Consider the following 22,136-nt stretch of genomic DNA (forward strand, 5'->3'; position numbering starts at 1 on the left):
TAGTAAGCCAGATATTAAAGCAATGTGCAAAAATGTAAAACAATGTCACTTTTCTATTTGTTTTGAACTATATAACTGTTTTTCCTAAAACATGTTATTTATGTTAACAGATGAGTTTATTACTATTTTAAATGAATAAATATTTTTAAAATATCTGTTATAATTTCAAATATGGTAAGGGAGATATAACCCACAAAAACAAAAGCTTTTGGCAGGGGGGGCGGCGCTCAGTGATTTTTTTACAAATGAAAGGTATTCTAAAATCAAAACATTTGAGAACCACTGTGTTTTGGACCGAACATTTGTGTCCTGACCCCACCTCCCAATTCATATGTTGACGCTCTAACCCTCAGTGTGAGAGTATCGAGAGATGGGGTCTTTGGAGGCAACTACTTTCAGATGAGGTCACGAGGGTGGAACCCCCATAATGAGATTACTGTCCTTATAAAAAGAGGAGGAGGGCTTCCCTGGTGGCGCAGTGGTTGAGAGTCTGCCTGCCAATGCAGGGGACACGGATTCGAGCCCTGGTCTGGGAAGATCCCACATGCCGCGGAGCAACGGGGCCCGTGAGCCACAGCTACTGAGCCTGCGCGTCTGGAGCCTGTGCTCCGCAACAAGAGAGGCCGCGATAGTGAGAGGCCCGCGCACCGCGATGAAGAGTGGCCCCCGCTCGCCGCAACTAGAGAAAGCCCTCGCACAGAAACGAAGACCCAACACAGCTATAAATAAATAAATAAATAAATATTAAAAACTCCTCACCGCATCTCAGTGTTCACAGGATAAAATCCAAACACTTAGAATAACATTCAGAACAATTTACAGACTCACAGGCCCCCAACTTGCTTTAAAAAAAAAAAAAAAAAAAAAGAGGAGGAGAGGGACTTCCCTGGAGGTCCAGTGGTTGAGACTCTGCGCTTCCACTTCAGGGGGCACGGCTCGATCCCTGGTCATGCAACTAAGATCCTGAATGCCACAAGGTGCAGCCAGAAAAATAAAAAAGAGGAAGAGACACCAAAACTCACTCTCTCCCCACACAAAGAAGAGGTCATGTGAGCACAGTGAGATAGTAGCTGCAAGCCAGGAAGACAGCCCTCACCCAGAACTAAATCTGCTGGTGCCTTGATGGATTTCTCAGCCTCTAGAATTGTGAGAAATAAATCTGCTGTTTACATCACATAGTCTACGGTATTTTGTTATAGTAGTCCAAGCTAGGATGCGTTGCCCTAAAACAGTCATTAAAAACGTAAAGCATCGCTAATAAGCCAATAGTGGAAATAAATTTTAATCATAAAAAATACTCAATCCAAAAGTCGGGAAAAGTTAAAAAATAGAAAAACAACAGCAAAGAAAAGATGGAACAAATAAAAAAACAAGCAGCAAAATGAAAAACTTAAACCCAAACTTGTAATTATATTAAGTGTAAATGGTTCAAGTACTCCAATTAAATGGAAGAAATTATTGTAATGAATAAGACAGACCCAACTATTTGCTCTGTACAAGAAACACACTTCAAATATAAAAAGACAAATTAAAAATAAAATACTGGAGAAAGATGTATCATTAAAAGCAGGCAAAGTAGACTTCAGGACAAGGAATATTACCTGGGATAAAAAAGGACATTTCATAATAATAATAGGGTTGATTCCTAAAGGAGACACAATGGGGACTTCCCTGGCAGTCCAGTGGTTAAGACTCCATGCTTCCACTGCAGGCGGCACGGGTTCAATCCCTAGTCGGGGAACTAGGATCTAAGATCCACATGCTGCACAGCATGGCCAAAAAAAAAAAAAGACAATGATAAATGTGTTCACCTAACAACAGGGGTTCAAGATACATGAAGGAAAAACTGACAGAATGAAAAGGAGACATAGACAAATCCACTATTATAATTGGTGGTTTCAACATTCTTCTCTCAGTAATTGACAGGGTAAATAGACCAAAAATATAGAAATAAGAATATAGAAAACTTAAACTATCAACAAACTTGACCTAATTAGATCATCTAACAACTGCAAAATACACATTCTTTTAAGTGTACCTGGAACATTTTCATCAAGATAGTCCATATACTGGGCAGTAAAACTCTCAATAAATGTTGAAAAGTTCAATTCATACAGAGTACGTTATTTGACCACACTAGAATTAAACTAGAAATCAGTAACAATATGATATCTAGAAAATCTCCAGATACTTGGAAGTTAAACAACAACCTTCTAAATAACCCATCTGTTGAAGAAGAAATCACAAGAGAAATTAGAAAGTTATTAACAATGAAAATTAAAATACAATCTATCTAAATTTGTGGGATGTACCTAGAGCAATGCTTAGAGGGGAAAATACAGCTTTAAATGCTCTCATTAGAGAAGAAAAAAGCTCCAAAGTCAATTATCTAAGATTCCACCATAAGGAGCCAGAAAAAGAATAAATTAAACCCAAGTACACAGAAGGAAAGAAATAATAAAAGAGCAAAAATCAATGAAATAGAAAATTGATAAATAATAGGAAAAACACAATTGAACCAAAAGCTGGTTCTTTGAAAAGATCAATGAAATTGATAAACTTCTAGCTAGTCTGGTAAAGAAAAAGAAAACACACATTCTCAATACCAGGAATGAAAAAGGCATCACTATAAATCATACATATATAAAATTTTATATATATATATATATATATATATAATAAGGGAATATTAGGAACTTTATGAAACAACTTAAATGGATAAGTCCCTTAAAAAAACACAAATTATCAAAACTACATAAAAATACAGAAAATCTAGATAATTCTACATCTATTAAAGAAATTAAATTTATAATTTAAAATATTCCAAAAGAGTAAACTCTAGGTCCAGATGGCTTTACTGGTAAATTCTATCTAACACTGAATGACAAAAAAAACCAATCCTGCATAAATTATTTCAGGAGATAGAAGAGAACACTTTACAACTCATTGTATGATGTTAGCTTTACTCTGATAGAAAAAACAAAGTCATTGTAAGAAAGAAAAATTACAGATCTATATATCACTCATCAATAAAGATGTAAAAATCCTCAACAAAATATCAGTAAATCAAATATAGCACTATATAAAATGTATATAATATGTCAAGACCATGTGAGGTTTATTCCAAGAAGGCAAGGTTTACTCAACATTCAAAAATCCATTATTGTAGTCTGTCACATTAACAGAATAAAGAAGAAAAACCACAACCATCTCAATAGATGCAGAAAAAGCACTTGACAAAATTCAACACTTATTCATTATAAAAAGTCTCAGCAAATTAGGGATAGAAGATAGGGTTAAAATAATAGCAGGCATCTACCAAAAAATCTAATTACCAATCACACTTAATGGCAAAACACTGAATGACCTCCCCTAAGATCAGGAACAAGGCAAGGATATAACTCTCATCACTTTTATTAAATATGGCAGTAGAGCTCCTAACTAAGGCAACAAGACGAGAAAAAGAAATAAGGGCATAGGGACTTCCGTGGTGGTCCAGTGGGTAAGATTCTGAGCTCCCAATGAAGGGGGCCCGGGTTTGATCCCTGGTCGGGGAACTAGATCCTGCCTGCATGCCACAACTAAGAGTCCGCATACCACAATGAAGATCCCATGTGCCACAACTAAGACCTGGTGCAGCCTAAATAAATAAATAGATAAATAAATAAATATTTTTTAAAAATATATTTTAAAAAAAGAAATAAAGGCATAAAGATTGAAGAGGAAATAATAAAACTGTCTTTATGTGCAGATAAAGTCATGTATGTAGAAAATCCTAAGGCATCTACAAAAAACTACTAAGTCAATTTACCGAGTTTTCAGGATACAAGGTTAATATGCAAAAATCAACTGTATTTTTATATACTGCCAATTAACAACTGGAAAATGAAATTTTCAAAAATACCATTTTAATACCGTTAAAAAAACCTAAGTCTAACAATACATATGCAAGACTTGCATACTGAAAACTACAAAACACTGAGAGAAATTAAAGAAAACCTAAGTAAATGAGAGATATAGCATGTCCATGGTTTGAAAGATTCAATGTCTGTAAGAAGTCAAGTGATCCCAAATTGATCTATAAATGTAATGTACTATCAATCAAAATCCCATCAGGCTTTCTTTATTAGAAATTGACAAGCTGATTCTAAAATATATATGAAAACATAGAGAACCTAGATTCAGTAAAACAATTTTGAAAAAGAATGAAGCTGGAGAATTTATACTACCCAATTTCAAGACTTACTATATAACTACAGTTATGAAGACAATGTGTAAGTACTGACATACAGAGCAATGGCAGAATAGGCATTCCAGATGTAGACCCACATATATATAAATTTTATCAAAGGTGACAACACAATTCAATGGAACATTATAGTCTTTATAACAAATGGGACTGAAAAAACTGAATATCTGCAATGGAAAGAATGATCTATACACCATACATAAAAAGGTAAACTTGAAATGGATTACAGGCCTGAATATAAACTAAAACTATAAAACTTCTAGAAGAAAACACAGGACAAAAGATTTGTAACCTTGGGGGAAACAGATTTTTGGGGACAGAAAAATACAATTCAGAAAAGGAAAAACAAAACAAAAAAAACCAACTGAACATCAAAATTTAAAACTGCTCTTTTAAAAAAACACCATTGAGTTTCCCTGGTGGCCTGGTAGTTAAGAATCTGCCTGCCAATGCAGGGGACATGGGTTAGAGCCCTGCTCCAGGAAGATCCCACATGCCGTGGAGCAACTAAGCCCGTGCGCCACAACTACTGAGCCTGCGCTCTAGAGCCCGCGAGCCACAACTACCGAGCCCACGTGCCACAACTATTGAAGCCTGAGCACCTAGAGCCCGTGCTCTGCAACAGAGAAGCCACTGTGATGAGAAGCTCGCGCACCGCAACGAAGAGTAGCCCCCGCTCGCCGCAGCTAGAGAAAGCCCGTGCGCAGCAACAAAGACCCAACGCAGCTGAAAATAAATAAATAAATAAATAAAATGAATTTATTTTAAAAAAAAAAAAACAGCATTAAAAGAATGAAGGGCTTCCCTGGTGGCGCAGTGGTTGAGAATCTGCCTGCCAATGCAGGGGACACGGGTTCGAGCCCTGGTCTGGGAAGATCCCACATGCCGCGGAGCAACTGGGCCCGTGAGCCACAATTACTGAGCCTGCGCGTCTGGAGCCTGTGCTCCGCAACAGGAGAGGCCGCGATAGTGAGAGGCCCGCGCACCGCGATGAAGAGTGGCCCCCGCTTGCCACAACTAGAGAAAGCCCTCGCACAGAAACGAAGACCCAACACAGCCATAAATAAAAAAAAAAAAAAAAAAAAAAAAGTTCTCTCACCACACAGAATTCTTTGGAAAAAAAAAAAAAAAAGAATGAAAAGCCTCAGATTGGGAGAAAATATATGTAATGCTTTTATGTAACAAAAGACATGTCCAGATTAAATAAAGAATTCTGGGCTTCCCTGGTGGCGCAGTGGTTGAGAATCTGCCTGCTAATGCAGGGGACACGGGTTCGAGCCCTGGTCTGGGAAGATCCCACATGCCACGGAGCAGCTGGGCCCGTGAGCCACAGCTGCTGAGCCTGCGCGTCTGGAGCCTGTGCCCCGCAACGGGAGGGGCCGCGATAGTGAAAGGCCCGCGCACCGCGATGAAGAGCGGTCCCCGCACCGCGATGAAGAGTGGCCCCCACTTGCCGCAACTAGAGAAAGCCCTCGCACGAACCGAAGACCCAGCACAGCCAAAAATAAATAAATAAATAAATAAATAAATAAAATTTTAAAAAAATAAATAAATAAAAGGCTGCTAATAAAAAAAAAAAAAGAATTCTTACAACTAATAAGAACACGTCCCAATTTTTTAAACAGGCAAAAGATACGAACAATACACTTCACAAAAGAAGGAATACAAACAGCCAATAAGCACATGAAAAGATGCTCAAGATCATTAGTCATCAGCAAAACACAAATTAAAACCACAGTGAGATACCACTACACATTCACTAGAATAGGTAAACCTAAAAAGACTGACAAAACTAAGTGTTCGTGAGGAAATGGAGTAAACAGAATTCTCATAAACACTTTGGAAATAGTTTAGCAATTTCTTATAAAGTTAAATGTTCAGTTATCACATGACCCAGCAATTGCACTCCCCAATATTTATCTCAGAGGAATTAAAATATATTTCCATAAGAAGACTTGTACATAAAAGTTCATAACACCTTCATTCATAATAGCCAAAAAGGAAAATAACCCAAATGTTCAACAGGTAAATAAACAAGTTGTGTTTATTCATACCATGGAATATTATTGGGCAATAAAAAGGTGCAAACTACTGAAACAACATGGATAAATCTCAAAAATCATTTTGCTGAAAGAAAGAAGCCAGACACAAAGGGTACATATTATTTGATTCCATTTATATGACGTTTTAGAACAGCCAAAACTGACCTATAGTGGTAGAAACCAGAACCCAGAACAGTGGTTGCCTAGGGTAAGGGCAGGGGATGGGAAAGGAGCAGATTGGGGTGGTGTATACATTTGTCAAAACTCATCAAACGGCATATAGTTTGATGTATTACAGACTGATATAGTTTGTAAACAATATGTATTATAGCTTTTGTTACATGTAAATCAAATTGAACTTCAGTAAAGGTGGTTTTTTTTTTTTTTTTTTTAAAGGAACAGAACTGGGGGAAGGGACAGGTCAGTAATTTCATCAAGCACCTTTCTGTTTTATTTGATTCTAAAACCAAATACATGTAGTACTTTATCATTCTTTTAAATTTATTTGTGTCATCATAAATAGTGAATATAAGACTTGCTCTTCTGGGACATATAGCATGATATATACACTTAAGACAGAACTGACTTAAATTTTCCAAATTAACATTGCTAATAAAAATACAAAGCAACAGAGGTGATCATTTTGTAATGTACAGAAATATCAAATTACTATGTTGTGCACCAAGAAATAACACAGTACTGTAAGCCAATTATACTTCAAAAGCAAACAAACAAATGAACAAACTTATAGAAAAAAAGAGATCAGACTTGTGGTTACCAGAGGCAGGAAGTAGAAGGAGGAGGAACCGGACAAACGTGGTCAAAAGGTACAAATTTCCAGTTATAAGATAAATAAGTACCAGGGATGTAACATACAACATGATTAATATAATTAACAATGCTATATATGAAATATAATTAACAATGTTATATATGAAAGTTATTAAGAGAGTAAATCCTAAGAGTTCTCATCACAAGAAAAAAAATACTTTTTTCTTTTTATTTTGTATCTATATGAGGTGATGGACATTCACTAAACTTACTGTGCTAATTGTTTCATGATGTATATAAGTCAAATCATTATGCTGTACACCTTAAACTTATACAGTGCTGTATGTCAATTATATCTCAATAAAACTGGAAAGAAAAAAATACAAAACAACAGAATGGAATGGTTCAGAGCACATGTTCAAACCTCACCTCATGCACAAATTACTTAACTTCTCTGGACTTCAGTTACTTTATCTGTAAGACGGGGTTAATGATAAAAATCTACTTTACAGGGTTACTGTAACTACTGACTATAATAAAGTATCTAGCACATCGGAAATGATCAAAAGTATTCGTTCCCTTCCCCTTTCTTTGTATTACCTAATTACTCAAGATACAAATGCTATTAGTTCTATTTACTACAATAGTTCCACGCATAATCTCTTATGTTAGCTCTTGCCGAAAATGCACTATTTGTGTGTTAGTGCTTACCCTTTGGGGTCTATGTCTTTTGAACTAAAATGATATTACCTGCTTTAGCTGATAAACAAACTTGACAAAGGTACTCTACACTCCTTCACCACAAACACACACACACACAAATTTTCCTCATCATTTACGAACAAAACCTAAGTGATACTTCACCTAACACTGGAAATATGTTTCCTAAATTTTGAATATGGCAAAAACTAACTCATCAAATTATTTGAAAAATACCAGTCACTTTCCTTGAAAGTGAAGAAAAATTCCTAATTTGTCTTAAAGATACAAGGTAGCAGCTATAAAGTAAACAAGGACTACAATTTGCAATCACTTCTCGGGGTTATTTCTAACTTATTAAAATATTCACTCAACTCTGCCAACTGTTCTTCCCCATCCATCTCTGTCCCTTTCTTTTCCCTGCCTCATGCAATTAGCAAACATTTATTGGGCACCTAAAACTTGCCAGCAGTCCTTCCGGTATTGGGGAGACTATGTTGAGCAAAAAAAGACATAATTTCAGGCCTCAAAGAATTTACAATCCAGTGGAGGGAGACAGAAAGTAACTGATATGAATCAAATAAACAACATATAAATGTAAGATCACATCTGTGATTATTAATAATAGGTAACATATAACGAGCATTTATTATGTATCAGGCATGGACTAAGCACTTTAAATTAATAGCTCATTTAATCGTCCCACTAACCTTAGGCAATAGGTACTAGGTATGATTAACCTCATTTGACAGAAGAGGAAAGGCAGAGTTTAATAGCGTGAACAAACAGGAATTAGGGGTTGAAAATAAAGGGATTTAGCCTAGCAAGGGGAGTCAAGGAAGGCTTCTCTGAGGAAGTAACTGAGCAGAGACTTGAAGGTTACGTTAGTCAGCAAGGGGAGAATGAACAACCACCCAGGCAGTAGGCACAGGTTAAAGAATGTCCAAAGCCCCTGTGGAAGGCAGGAGTATGAAATATACCCGGATTTAAATTAAAAAAAAAAAAAAAGGAAAGGCTGCAAAGGAGGAAAGAACTGGTGGGAATATGCTATGATGGGAATGGCAGGAGGAGGGTTATGCTGGGTAGAAGTGAGAAGGCCAGGCAGAAACAATGGTGCCAGTGTGGATAGAGAAGTAGATGCATTTAAGAGATATATGTGGAGGTAAAACACACCAGACTTGGGGAGGGACTGGACATCCAGGGTGACTGAATGTGTAGCAAGAATGATTCCACAATTTCTGGCTGGTATAACTTAATGAATAATGGAGCCATTCATCCAGACAGGGAACGGTAGAGGCCCAAATTTAGAAACATAATGGATTTGCTTTGGGACATGTTGAATTTAAAATGTTTTTGAGATATCAAGTACGCAGCTGATAGAGGTTTGTCTTTCGGAGTAAAGGTGGCTCCGGACACAGAAATTTGTGAGCAATTAACATATAGATGGTAATTTGATTGTCTCGGGAGAAGAGTCAACAAAAATTTACAGATATCTCCAAATAAGACGGGGAAAGACAAGCCAAGCTGAGCCACAGAAACCGAAAGGAGAGGGTGTTACCAAAAGAAAGCGATGCTCAATAGTCAAGCGCTGCTGAGAACTCGAGTAAATTTAACTCTCAAAAGTGTCTGTTGGATTTAACGACCTGGAGGCACTGCTGACTTCAGCCAGGGTTACTTCTATAGTGATCAGGGGAGTGACTGATTGGAGTCTGTTGAAGGGTTAATGGGAGGCGAGAAAACGAAAGAACGGAAAACTGACAACTCTAGGAAAGTTAGGCTGCGGATGGGGGAAGGGGAGGAGAAAGAGAGTGGCTGCGGGAGAGAGATGGGCGAAAATCAACAGTTTATTTTGTTTCATTTCCTTAAGCAGGAAAAACATGAGCGTGTTTAAAAGACGATGGGAAAAATGCTTTGAGGAGTGATGATTCTAGGGAGTCACCCGGCGGTTCCTCCCCGGCCCCCTATGTCTCCTCCTCCCGTGTTCTCTCCCCCTTCTCCACCCCGCACAGCCCCAGGGCCCACAGCCATCCCGGCCCGCGCCCGGCTCGCAGGCGTCTCCTCACCGCAATGGCCCCCTCGCTCAGGTGGCCCACCATGGTTCCGCCGCCACAACTCCAGCTCTCCGACTCCCCTGCAGCCCTGGCTTTACTCCAGGGAACCCGCGCGCTCCAAAGCGATTGGCCCCAGGACCTGCGTGCGCCGGGACGGCCTCCCGACTTGCGCAAGGCACGGGGGCGGGTTTAGGAGCCGAGCAGCCACTTCATTGGCCGAGGCGCGGCGGGTGGCCCACGTGACTCACCGGAGCCCAGGTCTGGGGCCTAGTCGCTGGATTGCGGAGCCAGGGGGCGGGGCGCGGAACCGCGGAGCGCGCGAAGCGTGATGCGCTAAGCGTGACGCGGACGCAGCGAAGGGCGCGGAGAGGGCGAGTTACGGCAGCTTTCCGAGCTGACTGTCGGAAACGTACCCCACTCGGCCTTTGGTGGGCAGACGCTGACTGGTAGCCCAGAGGAGTGGTAGAGCTGTTGCCATAGTAACTCTGCTACTAGATGTAGTAAAAGCATTGACTTGCTTCCTTCAGCAACCCAGAGTTGAACTCCCGCAGGTTCCAGACCCTGAGCTTGGCACAGTGGGGCTCTCTCAAGGTAAATAAGACCTGGTCCCTACCCTCAGAGGAGAGCACAGTCTGTCGAGGGAGTTTCTGCTGTGAGGAGCACTAACTCAAGGTAGACGTGGTTTGGGCCCCAGGAGAGACACAAAGTGTGCTGCTATCACAGGTGGAAAAATCAGGGAAGGCTTCCCGGAGGAGATACCATTTGAACTGGGTCTTGAAGAATGTTTGGAAATTTGCCAGGTGGACTCCAAGTGAGGGTAGGGCCAATGAATAGTCTTTGTAAAACCTAGGGAGATGAATAGCCTGGCAAGCTGGGGATAGCTTTGAGTAGCTAGGATAGTAGGGTACAGAGGAGGAAGTGAGACTTGAGCATTAGAAAGTAAGCCAAGAGTTAAATAATGAAGGGTTTGTACTGGGCTTCCCTAAATGCTAGGAGGAGCATTGATGAATTTAAGGCAGAGTGCTGACATCTGTCTCAATGTGGAGGATGGACTGAATTTGGAATGGGGAAGTGGGGGGTCTGAGGGCGTGTAGACTAGTTATGACACTCCAGAAAGAATGCCGGACAGGAAATGGTGCGGGCTTGAACTAAAGGAGTGACCTGGGGATTGAAAAGAAAAAACTGAACTGGGTAAGAGTTCTGATTCATCATTGTATAACCAGTACCTAGTATGATGCCTGGAACAAAGTAAGCTTTCAATAAATATTTCTGAATGAAGGGATGTTGAGTGAATTGGGGTGAGAAACAATAGATGCTTCCTCAGCATGTAAACAACTATAGGAAGAGACCACAAGAATTGATTTTGTTGCTTCATGCATGCTTGAATGAAATCTGGACTTTCTAGAATTGTGCATTTGTAGAAATCCGAATTCCTTATTTTCGTATTCATTTTTTAGATTTAAAGTAGCATGGATCTGCCCGTGGATGAGTGGAAATCATACATACTTCAGAAGTGGTCTTTGCTCCCCAAGTCCATTCAGGTTACAATTTCTACAGCAGAGACTTTAAGCGATCTCTTTCTTCACTCATCTTCGCTTCTTCAGTAAGTGAATGGAAGCTTTAACCAGGGAAATTTTGATGCGGAAAACGTTGTCTTTTGTGATTTGCTCTCAAATTATATCTTTTTTTTTTTATAAATTTATTTATTTATTTATTTTTGGGTCTTCGTTGCTGCGCCTGGGCTTTCTTTAGTTGCGTTGAGTGGGGGTTACTCTTCCTTGCAGTGCGCGGGCTTCTCATTGCAGTGGCTCCTCCTGTTGTGGAGCACAGGCTCTAGGCACGCAGGCTTCAGTAGTTGCAGCACACGGGCTCAGTAGTTGTGGCACGCGGGCTCTAGAGTGCAGACTCAGTAGTTGTGGTGCACAGGCTTAGCTGCTCTGTGGCATGTGGGATCTTCCCAGACCAGGGCTCAAACCCGTGCCCCCTGTGTTGGCAGGCGGATTCTTAACTACTATGCCACCAGGGAAGCCCATCAAATTACATCTCTTTTTAATAAGAATTTTCTTTTTCTTTCTTTCTTTCTTTCTTTCTTTCTTTCTTTCTATTTATTTATTTATTTATTTATTTATTTATTTATTTATTTATTTATTTATTTATTTATTTATGGCTGTGTTGGGTCTTCGTTTCTGTGCGAGGGCTTTCTCTAGTTGCGGCAAGTGGGGGCCACTCCTCATCGCGGTGCGCGGGCCTCTCACTATCGCGGCCTCTCTTGTTGCGGAGCACAGGCTCCAGACGCGCAGGCTCAGTAATTGTGGCTCACGGGCCTAGTTGCTCCGCGGCATGTGGGATCTTCCCAGACCAGGGCTCGAACCCGTGTCCCATACATTGGCAGGCAGACTCTCAACCACTGCGCCACCAGGGAAGCCCTACATCTCTTTTTGATGGAAGAGTTACGTTTAGATTTTTATATTTTGGGGCATTCAACAGTTCTTGCTGTTTACACAGTTCTTTCTAACCTACTATTATACAACAGGTAGGGATGCTATTTAGCTTTCTCGGTGTCAATATTATGTTTCAGTAATCAGTGCCTTGCTGTTGTCACTAGGCTCTGCACCTTGCTGTATCCCAAAGGATATAGTGGAGATTTACTAGCTGCACATAGAAATTCATGAATGCTCATATTTGGAAGGAACGATAGAGGTCATACAGTCTAACCCCAGTAGTTTTCAAACACTCTTGACTACACTCTTCAATAAGAAATATATTTTACATCACAACCTAGTACACACATACGTATATAAAAAACTGAAACGGGACTTCCCTGGTGGTCCAGTGGTTAAGACTCTGTGCTTCCACTACGGGGGGCACGGCATCCATCCCTGGTCGGGGAACCAAGATCCTGCATGCCGCGGCGTGGCCAAAAAAATAAAAAATAAGTAAATAAAAAACTGAAGCAGGAGTTTCCCAAACTTCATTCAGTGAATTTTTATTGAACATCTGTTTTGTGCCAGCCACTGTGCTCAGTGCTTAGTAAACAAAAAATACATCATTTAAAAAAAAATAGACAAAGATCCTTACCTTTGAGGAGCTTAATTCTAGCAAGGAGGCACAGCCAATAAACATCATAAATAAATAAAATATATAGTATGTTAAAGGTGATAAATACAGTAGAGTAGAAAAAAAGGAAAAATTGAACAGGGTAGGGGAAATAGGCTGTGCCGGGAGCGAGAGTACAGATTGTAGTATTAAGTAGTATAGTCAGATATGCCTCATTGAAAGAGTGAAAGTGGAGCAAAGTCTTGGAGATACAGGAGTTAACTAAGTAGATATCTGAGAGAAGAGCATTCCAGGCAGACATCCTAAGGTGGGAGCGTGTCTGGCATGTTTAAGCAACAGCAAGCTGGATGAACAGCTAGTGGTGGATGAACAGAGTAAGCCAGAGGGAGAGTGGTAGGAAATACCATCAGAGAGGTAATGGGACATGCATGGGAGTTGGGGAAGAGCAGGTGGCACAAATCGAGTTGACCCTTTCTTAGTGCCTTATCTTTTTACCCTGAGTAGGAAGTTATTGCAGGGTATAGTAGGCAGAATTCTAAAGATGCCCCCCGCCGCCACCACGCCAGCATTCTGGTCCCCTGGTTACTCAATCCTGGTCCCCTGGTTACTCAATCTAACATTAACCTAAGCACTGCTGGGAAGGGATTGGGCTGATGTAATGAAAGCCCCAAGCCCCCTGACTTTGAGAGATAATTACTGGGTGGGTGTAACCCAATCAGACCAGACCTTTAAAAGCAGAGAGTGCTTCCTGGCTAACAGCCAGCAAGGAAATGGGGACCTCAGACCTACAATTGCAAGGAACTGGCTTCTGTCAGTTCTAAACTCAACATCCTGAATGAGTTTAGATATAGATTCTTTCCCAGATCCTCTCTATAAGAGGTCACCTTGATTTCAGCCTTGTGAGACCCTAAGCAGAGAGACCAGGCAAGCCCACCTGGACTTCTGATCTGCAGAACTGAGGATAATAAATGGGTATTGTTTTAACCTGCTGAATATGTGGTAGTTGTTACACAACAATAGAAAACTAATTCACAGGGTTTTGAGATAAGAGTGATACGATCTGATTATATTTTAAACAGATGTCAGCAAACAACAACCCACAGGGTAAATCCATCCCACTGCCTGTTTTTGTGTGGCCATCAGCTAAGAATGGTTTTTACAGATAAATATTTGTAGTCAATTTGATGATCGGGAACATTGGCTTTGAATCACAGTTTAGCAAAATGGTATCCATTTTTATTTTTTTTTAATTTTATTTATTTATTTATGGCTGTGTTAGGTCTTCGTTTCTGTGTGAGGGTTTTCTCTAGTTGCGGCAAGTGGGGGCCACTCTTCATCACGGTGCGCGGGCCTCTCACTATCGCGGCCTCTTGTTGCAGAGCACAGGCTCCAGATGCGCAGGCTCAGTAATTGTGGCTCACGGGCCCAGTTGCTCCACGGCATGTGGGATCTTCCCAGACCAGGGCTCGAACCCGTGTCCCCTGCATTGGCAGGCAGATTCTCAACCACTGCGCCACCTGGGAAGCCCTACTTTTTAATTATAGCATTAGTTAGACCTCTGATGCAATGTTGAATAGTAACAGGCATTTAGGACATTGCTATAGGTTTATAGTATATATCCTTTATCAGTTTAAGGAAGTTGCGCTATATTGTATCATAAATAAGTGTTGAATTTTATCAGTCCTTTTTTTGGATATATTTTGGGAGGAATGATCCTTTTCTTATTCCACTTTAATCTGTTAAGGCAGAATTGACATCAGTAGATTTACTGAAGTTGAACTGTTTTGGAGAATAACTCTGGTTATCATCTAATATTTTTTTTAACACAGGGCTAGATTCAATTTGCTGAGGTTATTTTTAGGATTTTTATATCTATGTTCTTAAATGGTATTAGACTATATATTTTTTTGTGTGTGCTCTATTCATCACCTCTTGGTATCAGGGTTATGATAGCCTCATAGCATGAATTGGAGAGCTTCCCATATTTCTCTATGCTCTGAAATAATTTATATAATGTAGGGATTATTTGATTCTTTAAAGCTGGTAGAAAAATCCTGTAAAACTATGTAGACCTGGTACCTTATTATTTTTAATATTTATTTATATATTATTTATTTATTTATTTTGGCTACACCGGGTCTTAGTTGTAGCATGTGAACTCTTAGTTCCGTCATGCATGTGGGATCTAGTTCCCTGACTAGGGATCGAACCCGGGCCTCCCTGTATTGGGAGCACAGAGTCTTACCCACTGGACCACCAGGGAAGTCCCTAGACCTGGTACCTTATTACATGGAAATAGTTTCCTTTTTTAGTTTATTTTTTATCAGAATAATATGCATATAGTGTAAGAAGTCAAATAGTACTTCAAAACATATAAAGAAAAACAGCAACTCTCACTTACTCTTCCCCATTTCTGTTCTGCAAAGACTGATACTTAAAATCATTCTGTTTCTTCCAGCATTTAATTTCATATTACTAAACAGTATGCTAATATTGCTATTTTTGAATTTTTAGTTTTAGTTGCCAAATGTAGCTCTCTTACCCCCAACTCACATGTATATACTTTGTTTTTCCCTCATTCTATCATCATAACTATATTATAATTTATAATATATAACCAGTAGAATATGATACTGGTTAAACCAATTTTCAACATGTATATCATTATGTCTATGTAAATATCATATGAACCACAAAGTATACTTTGAATTACATTTCCTTTCTTGTACAACTCTTGTTTTCCCTGAAGTTAATAATTGCCTCTATTTTTATTTGTTCTGTATATCTCTCACTACTTCATCCCCAAACTTCTCTACTTAACAAGTTAGTTCCAAAGAGCTGTTTGTAAAACTATTCAATCTAAAATGACCAAAAAAGATTTAAATTTCTAATCTCCATATGTTTGCCCAGTAAATGAAAGTATGAATTGGGCCTTTAAAGCTTAAAGCCAGGCATACACTCTTCTTTCTTGCCATTTACAGTCTTTGAGGAATGTTTTCCCAGATTAAATACGTTTTGTCCATATCAAAGACCTTTTGAGACAAGTGGACCTCTCGCATTGATAATCTACAGTGTCCTAGGGAATCCGTAACAGACTCAGTATCCGCACTCACTGCCTTCCTATTTGTTTTGATTTTACACTGATTCAAATGGAATACTTTGTTTTGCCAGAAATCAAGGAAATGCTCAAAGACTAACGGATTTAAGTAAAAAAAGAACATAGGAGCCAGTCTGAAGAGGTTTCCATTGGCCACATTTAGGACAATATGAGCATCAAAAAGTATAATGATAGTAATGGTTTATAAGAATGAATTTTTTTAAGTCCATGGTGATACTCAAAAAAATACATAAATAAGTAAAAGAAGAAAAGGGGGAAACATTTGTCTTTACAGAAAAATGCTAATTAATAAGTTTAGAAATAATGATAGAATTAGAAAATCACCATTTTGTAACTCCCAGTGTAATAAGTGATTCTGGCAATAATCGTCAATGGATGCTCAAAACATTAGAAGAAAGATCGCTGGGAAACAGGTTATTCACATGGTCTCAAAGTATGGCCCCATAGATTACTTATTAATGTTACTTATTACAAGGGGAAAGTTATCTTTATATTAGAGAAATCCAACAGTCACCACTTTAACCAAGTGACCAAACAACATCACCAGTAGTGATGGGACTGCCTGACATGTGTCTCCTGGTTTGAAACAACAAGAAGTATACAGATTTAGCAATGGACTAATATTCTTGACAAAACTTGTTCGATCTGAATCTAATCATGAGCAAACAATGAGACAATACCAGAATGTGTAATGTTTTCCTGGCCTTGAGTCTTCAAAAAAACTTAATCATGAAAAACAAAAAAATTATGGGACTGTCTCAAAAGAAACTAATGAGAAATAACTAAATGCAGTACGTTAGAACCTTGATCCGGCATCAGGTTGGGGTAAGAAAAAGAAAGAAAAGACATTTTAGGAATAATGGAGAAATTTTAAATGATATTTGAATTAGTGGGGTTTTTTTAAATTTAATTTAATTTATTTATTTGGTTGCATCGGGTCTTTGTTGCTGCACGTGGGCTTTCTCTAGTTGCATCGAGCAGGGGCTACTCTTTGTTGCGGTGCTCGGGCTTCTCACTGCAGTGGTTTCTCTTGTTACAGAGCTCGGGCTTTAGGCGCGCGGGCTCCAGTAGTTTTGGCACGTGGGCTCAGTAGTTGTGGCTCGCGGGCTCTAGAGCTCAGGCTCAGTAGTTGTGGCGCACAGGCTTAGTTGCTTCGCTGCATGTGGGATCTTCCTGGACCAGGGATCGAACCAGTGTCCCCTGCATTGGCAGGCGGATTCTTAACCACTGTGCCACCAGGGAAGTCCCTAGTGTTAATTTTTTAGGCATGATAATGATATTGTGATATCAAGATATAGGAGAATGTCCTTTTTCTTAGCAGAGGCATGCTGAAATATTTAGAGGTGAACTTCCATGATGAGTGCACTTACTTTCAGGAAAAAAAATATGTATGTGTGAATGTGTGCAAGTTATTAAGCTACAGTTTCTCAGCTGTGATCTTCTGTATTCTCGGCTGGGGCTGGGACTTTCTGCTTTGCCAATTGACCTTATAAGAGGCTTTACCTCTCTAGGGCTCTAGAAAGAGAAGGCACGGCTAGAAGAAGGAACTTGGTTCTTTCTATCTGCTTCCTAGTTAGACTCTACATGCCAAAGAATGAAGTTGGACCTTTACCTTACACCATATGCAAAAGCTAACTCAAAATAACTCAAAGACCTAAACTTAAGAGCTAAAACCATAAAACTCTTAGAAGAAAACATAAGCCAAAAGCTTATGACATTGGATTTGGCATCTTTTTCTTGGCTATGACACCAAAGCACAGGCAACAAAAGAAAAAAATAGGCAAATCAGACTTCATGAAAAGTAAAATATTTAGTGCATCAAGTGACTATCAACAGAGTTAAATAGGCAACCCACAAAATGGGACAAAATATTGCAAATCATACATCTGCTAAAGGATTAATATCCAGACCATATAAAGAACTCCTAAGACTCAACGACAACAACAAAAAACCCAGTTTAAAAATAGGCAAAGAGCCCCCGCTCACAGCAACTAGAGAAAGCCCATGGGCAGCAACAAAGACCCAACACAGCCCAAAATAAATAAGTAAATTTTTTTTAAAAATGGGCAAAGGACTTGCATAGATATTTCTTCCAAGAAGATAAGCACATGAAATAAGCATATGAAAAGATGCTCTTAACATCACTAATCATTAGGGAGATGCAAATCAGACTACAACAAGATACCTTATTATCCTCATACTCATTAGATGGCTACTATCCAAAAAAATAAAACAGAAAATAACAAGTGTTGGTGAGGATGTGGAGAAATTGGAGCCCTTGTGCACTGTTGGTGGGAATGTAAAATGGTATAGCCACTATGAAAAACAGTATGGCAATTCTTCAAATAATTAGAAATAGAATTACTGGGACTTCCCTGGTGGCGCAGTGGTTGAGAATCCATCTGCCAAGGCAGGGGACACAGGTTCGAGCCCTGGTCCAGGAAGATCCCACGTGCTGTGGAGCAACTAAGCCTGTGTGCCACAACTACTGAGCCTGAGCTCTAGAGCCCGTGAGCCACAACTACTGAGCCGGCGTGCTGCAACAACTGAAGCCTGCGAGCCTAAAGCCTGTGCTCCGCAACAAGAGAAGCCACCACAATGAGAAGCCCTCGCACCGGAACGAAGAGTAGCCCCTGCTCGCTACAACCAGAGAAAGCCCGCACGCAGCAACGAAGACCCAATGCTGCCAAAAATTTAATTAATTAATTAATTAATTTTTTTAAAAGACAAGTAAGGCACCAATTTAAAAAAAAAATAGAATTACTATATAATCCAGCAATCTTACTTCTGGGTTTATACCCAAAAGAATTGAAAACGGGACTTGAACAGATTTATTTGCACACCAATGTTCAGAGCAGTATTCATAATAGCCAAGAGTGAAAATAGCCCAAATGTCCATTAACAGATGAATGGATAAACTGTGATATATACATATAATGGAATATTACTCAGCTATAAAAAGGAATGAACCTAGGAAACATTATGTTAAGTGAAACAAGCCAGACATAAAAGGATGAATACTTTACCATCCACTTACATGAAGTACCTAGAGTAGACAAATTCATAGAAACAGGAAGTGAAATAGAGGTTATCAGGGGCTGGGGAGAGGGAGGAATGGAGAGTTATCATTTAATGAGTGCAGAGTTCTAGTCTGGGCTGGTGAAAAATTTCTGGAAATGGATAGCGGTGACAATCGCACAATATTGTGAATGTACTTAATGCCACTGAACTATATACTTTAGTTAAAATGACAAGTTTTTAAATATTTTAGCACAATAAAAAAATTAATTAGAAAATTGTTCCATCTCACTTCCACAAATTTTTTATCATAACATTCCAGAAGAAAATTTGAAATATTATAAAAAGAAAGCTTTTCAAAACTTTCAATTCATTACTGAATTAAACCTGGTGCAAGAAGAATGAATTATTGCAGCTTAGTTCTTAATTACACTGAAGAACAATTACAAAAACATTGACTTAGGGGCTTCCCTGGTGGCGCAGTGGTTGAGAATCCGCCTGCCAATGCAGGGGACACGGGTTCGTGCCTCGGTCCGGGAAGATCCCACATGCCGCGGAGCGGCTAGGCCCGTGGGCCACACCTACTGAGCCTGCGCGTCTTGGAGCCTGTGCTCCGCAACAAGAGAGGCCGCGATAGTGAGAGGCCCGCGTGAAGAGTGGCCCCTGCTCGACGCAACTAGAGAAAGCCCTCGCACAGAAACGAAGACCCAACACAGCCAAAAATAAATAAATAAATAAAATTCAAAAAAAAAAACAACATTGAGTTTGTCATCATTTTGGATTAAGATTAAAGAATATACATTGTTAGGCAAGAAGAATTTTGCTATTATTACTGTTCATCACAACTTCTTTGTTTGAATAGGGTTTTCAGGTTTAACCTAATTTAAAACAACATAAAGACAAACAGAACAAAGAATAGGATCTATGGTGTACCAGATATTCATGGGGTATTGTCCTCATATTTTCTGGACTGGAATAAATTTTGAACAGGCAAGCACACCTTCTGAATTAAATAAAATCTTTCCTTGTTTTTCTTTTTGTGTTATTTATTTTGAGATTTTTTTCTGTATTGTGTTTAAATATTAATAAAATCATATTTGATATTAACTTAAAGATCAATAGTGTTTTGTGAAATTTCCATATATACATACACAGATGCAGCTGACTGAATCACAATGTGAAAGGTGTTTCTTTTTTTGTTGTTGTTATTCCATTACTGCCTTTTTGGGTTTTTTGTTTTTAATCTTTTATTTTTGGCTGCACTGGATCTTTGTTGCTGCACTCGGGCTTTCTCTATTTGCTGCGAGCCGGGGCTACTCTTCATTGTGGCACGCCGGTTTCTCATCGCCGTGGCTTCTCTTGTTGCCGAGCAGAGGCTCTAGGTGCGCGGGCTTCAGTAGTTGTGGCTCGCGGGCTTAGTTGCTCCGCGGCATGTGGGATCTTCCATGTGGGATCTTCCCGGGCCAGAGCTCGAACCCGTGTCCCCTGCATTGGCAGGCGGATTCTTAATCACTGCGCCACCAGGGAAGCCCGTGTAAAGGTATTTCTTATTGTGGGTCTTTGTAAACAAACATTTGATAAACACTTTTCTAAACATTCTGCAGTTGTCTTTGATTTCCCCTTTGATCTAGGAGTTGCTTAAGAGAATTTTTAGTTCCCATGTTATTCATATTTTGCTTCATTGCATTGTATAGTCAAAGAGTGTAGTCTAGGTTATTCTATACTATTTCTTTTTATTGGAAAAAAGGTGTATGTTTGTGTATTTATACATTAGAGAATTCATATACTTGTTTTTAAAAACTTTGCAGGTTGAAATAATTTCAGATTTACTTGCAAAAATAGGATAAAGAATTGTTGTGCAATGCCCTTCTTTCAGATTCCCCGAATGTTAACATTTCGCTACATTTACTTTATGATTCATCCCATCTCTTCCTCTTCTTCCTTCTCCTCCTCCTCTTCCTCCTCCTCCTTCCCTCCCCCTCCTCCTTTCCCTCTGCCTTCCCTCCCCCCACTTCTTGTCTCTCCCTCCCCCTTCTCTCCCTCCCTCCCCTCTGTCAGCCATTCACTCAGGTATTTTCAACAAAGTTTAGGTGGCGAGTATACCTTGGTGCAAAGAGTTGTGTATTATGTCGTTCTCCACACCCAAGCTTCTATATAATGCATTATCCAAGGAATGGTTTATTGGCCAGTAACTGAATAAAAAACTTATATTCTGTCCTAATAGAAATTCCAGTCCCTATGTCTCTGAGACCAAAGATTTTTCCCCCCAGTCACATTACATAACACACCCAACCTCTTTTGTCCCAGTATTTTGTAGGCAGTCACTCCTGTTTCAGGTGCAATGGTTAGGAGTTTTCCTAGAAATAACAAATTTGTGCTTTTTTGTTGTTGTGGTTGTTCTTTCTTCATGAAGACCGGAGGATGAGATGTTTTTAAAAAGGCTTTCTAGAGGTTACCTTGTTGGAAAGGACCCCAACGCTCCCCTTTTCTACAGAGAAGAAGGAAACAAAAAATTTCAGAAGAAGGATTATATGGGAGCCACAGTGCTGTACTCTAAGGTAAGACGACCGCGCCACCCCCCCACCCCCGGCCCGGCTCAGCAGGAGGGGCTGTCTCAACAATTTAACAATGCATATTTCTTCAAAAGATAGAACCGTTACTGCTGAATTGTGAATTGTGTAGCCACTAGTAGCTTTGCCTATGAATTTTGGATTGGATTTGAAAAAGAAAACTGACACAACTCAGCTTTTGGTCCTATTCTGAAACAAAGGATAGTTTGTATTATACGTCCTGAATTCCATCCAGAAACTTCCATTCTCATATTCCTTCAGACACAGTGTAGCAAGTCTTGTTGGATGCCTTGGCCTCCCTCCTCCATGTCTGTCAGCTCTTACTGAATTGTGTGCCTTTTTTGTCTGAACAACTGGTGAGGCTGCTGGTGTGATAGTCCCAGTTTAGAGAACAGCTGGATTTTGGTTGGCCACCATGTTAGCTTATAGCCAGTATGACTTAGGTAAAGTTAGGAAGGAAAATAAGCTCAATCGCCACAGCCCAGTTGAACTGCATTTTGAAGGTTATCAACAAATATTTAAAATTATTACACTAACCATCAATGAACTAGGTTTCAAGGA

At 39.6% G+C, this 22,136-nt stretch overlaps 2 protein-coding genes across 7 annotated transcripts in view; one reads left to right on the plus strand and one right to left on the minus strand.

Annotated features, from left to right (window-relative positions):
* Nucleotides 1–9,980, minus strand: part of RPA1 (replication protein A1) — a 54,215-nt gene extending 44,235 nt beyond the window's left edge. Inside the window, exon 1 of the mRNA XM_007177474.3 lies at nucleotides 9,825–9,980. Within this exon, the coding sequence (XP_007177536.1) occupies nucleotides 9,825–9,857 (33 nt within the window). The 5' untranslated portion in view covers nucleotides 9,858–9,980. The remainder of the gene's footprint in view (nucleotides 1–9,824) is intronic.
* A 191-nt stretch (nucleotides 9,981–10,171) lies between these two features.
* The window catches only part of SMYD4 (SET and MYND domain containing 4), a 37,064-nt gene continuing 25,099 nt past the window's right edge, over nucleotides 10,172–22,136 (plus strand). For 5 of the 6 annotated variants that reach the window (XM_007177479.3, XM_007177477.2, XM_007177476.2 and 2 more), the window contains exons 1-3: nucleotides 10,172–10,403; nucleotides 11,270–11,415; nucleotides 21,419–21,563. In XM_007177479.3, coding sequence (XP_007177541.2) covers nucleotides 11,282–11,415; nucleotides 21,419–21,563 — 279 coding nt within the window. In that variant the 5' untranslated portion in view covers nucleotides 10,172–10,403; nucleotides 11,270–11,281. Of the gene's footprint in view, nucleotides 10,404–10,887; nucleotides 11,004–11,269; nucleotides 11,416–21,418; nucleotides 21,564–22,136 lie in introns of those variants that run through there. The other variant, XM_057536004.1, reaches the window with a different exon arrangement.

Source organism: Balaenoptera acutorostrata, chromosome 20, assembly GCF_949987535.1.
Source record: "Balaenoptera acutorostrata chromosome 20, mBalAcu1.1, whole genome shotgun sequence".
Lineage (NCBI taxonomy): Eukaryota > Metazoa > Chordata > Mammalia > Artiodactyla > Balaenopteridae > Balaenoptera > Balaenoptera acutorostrata.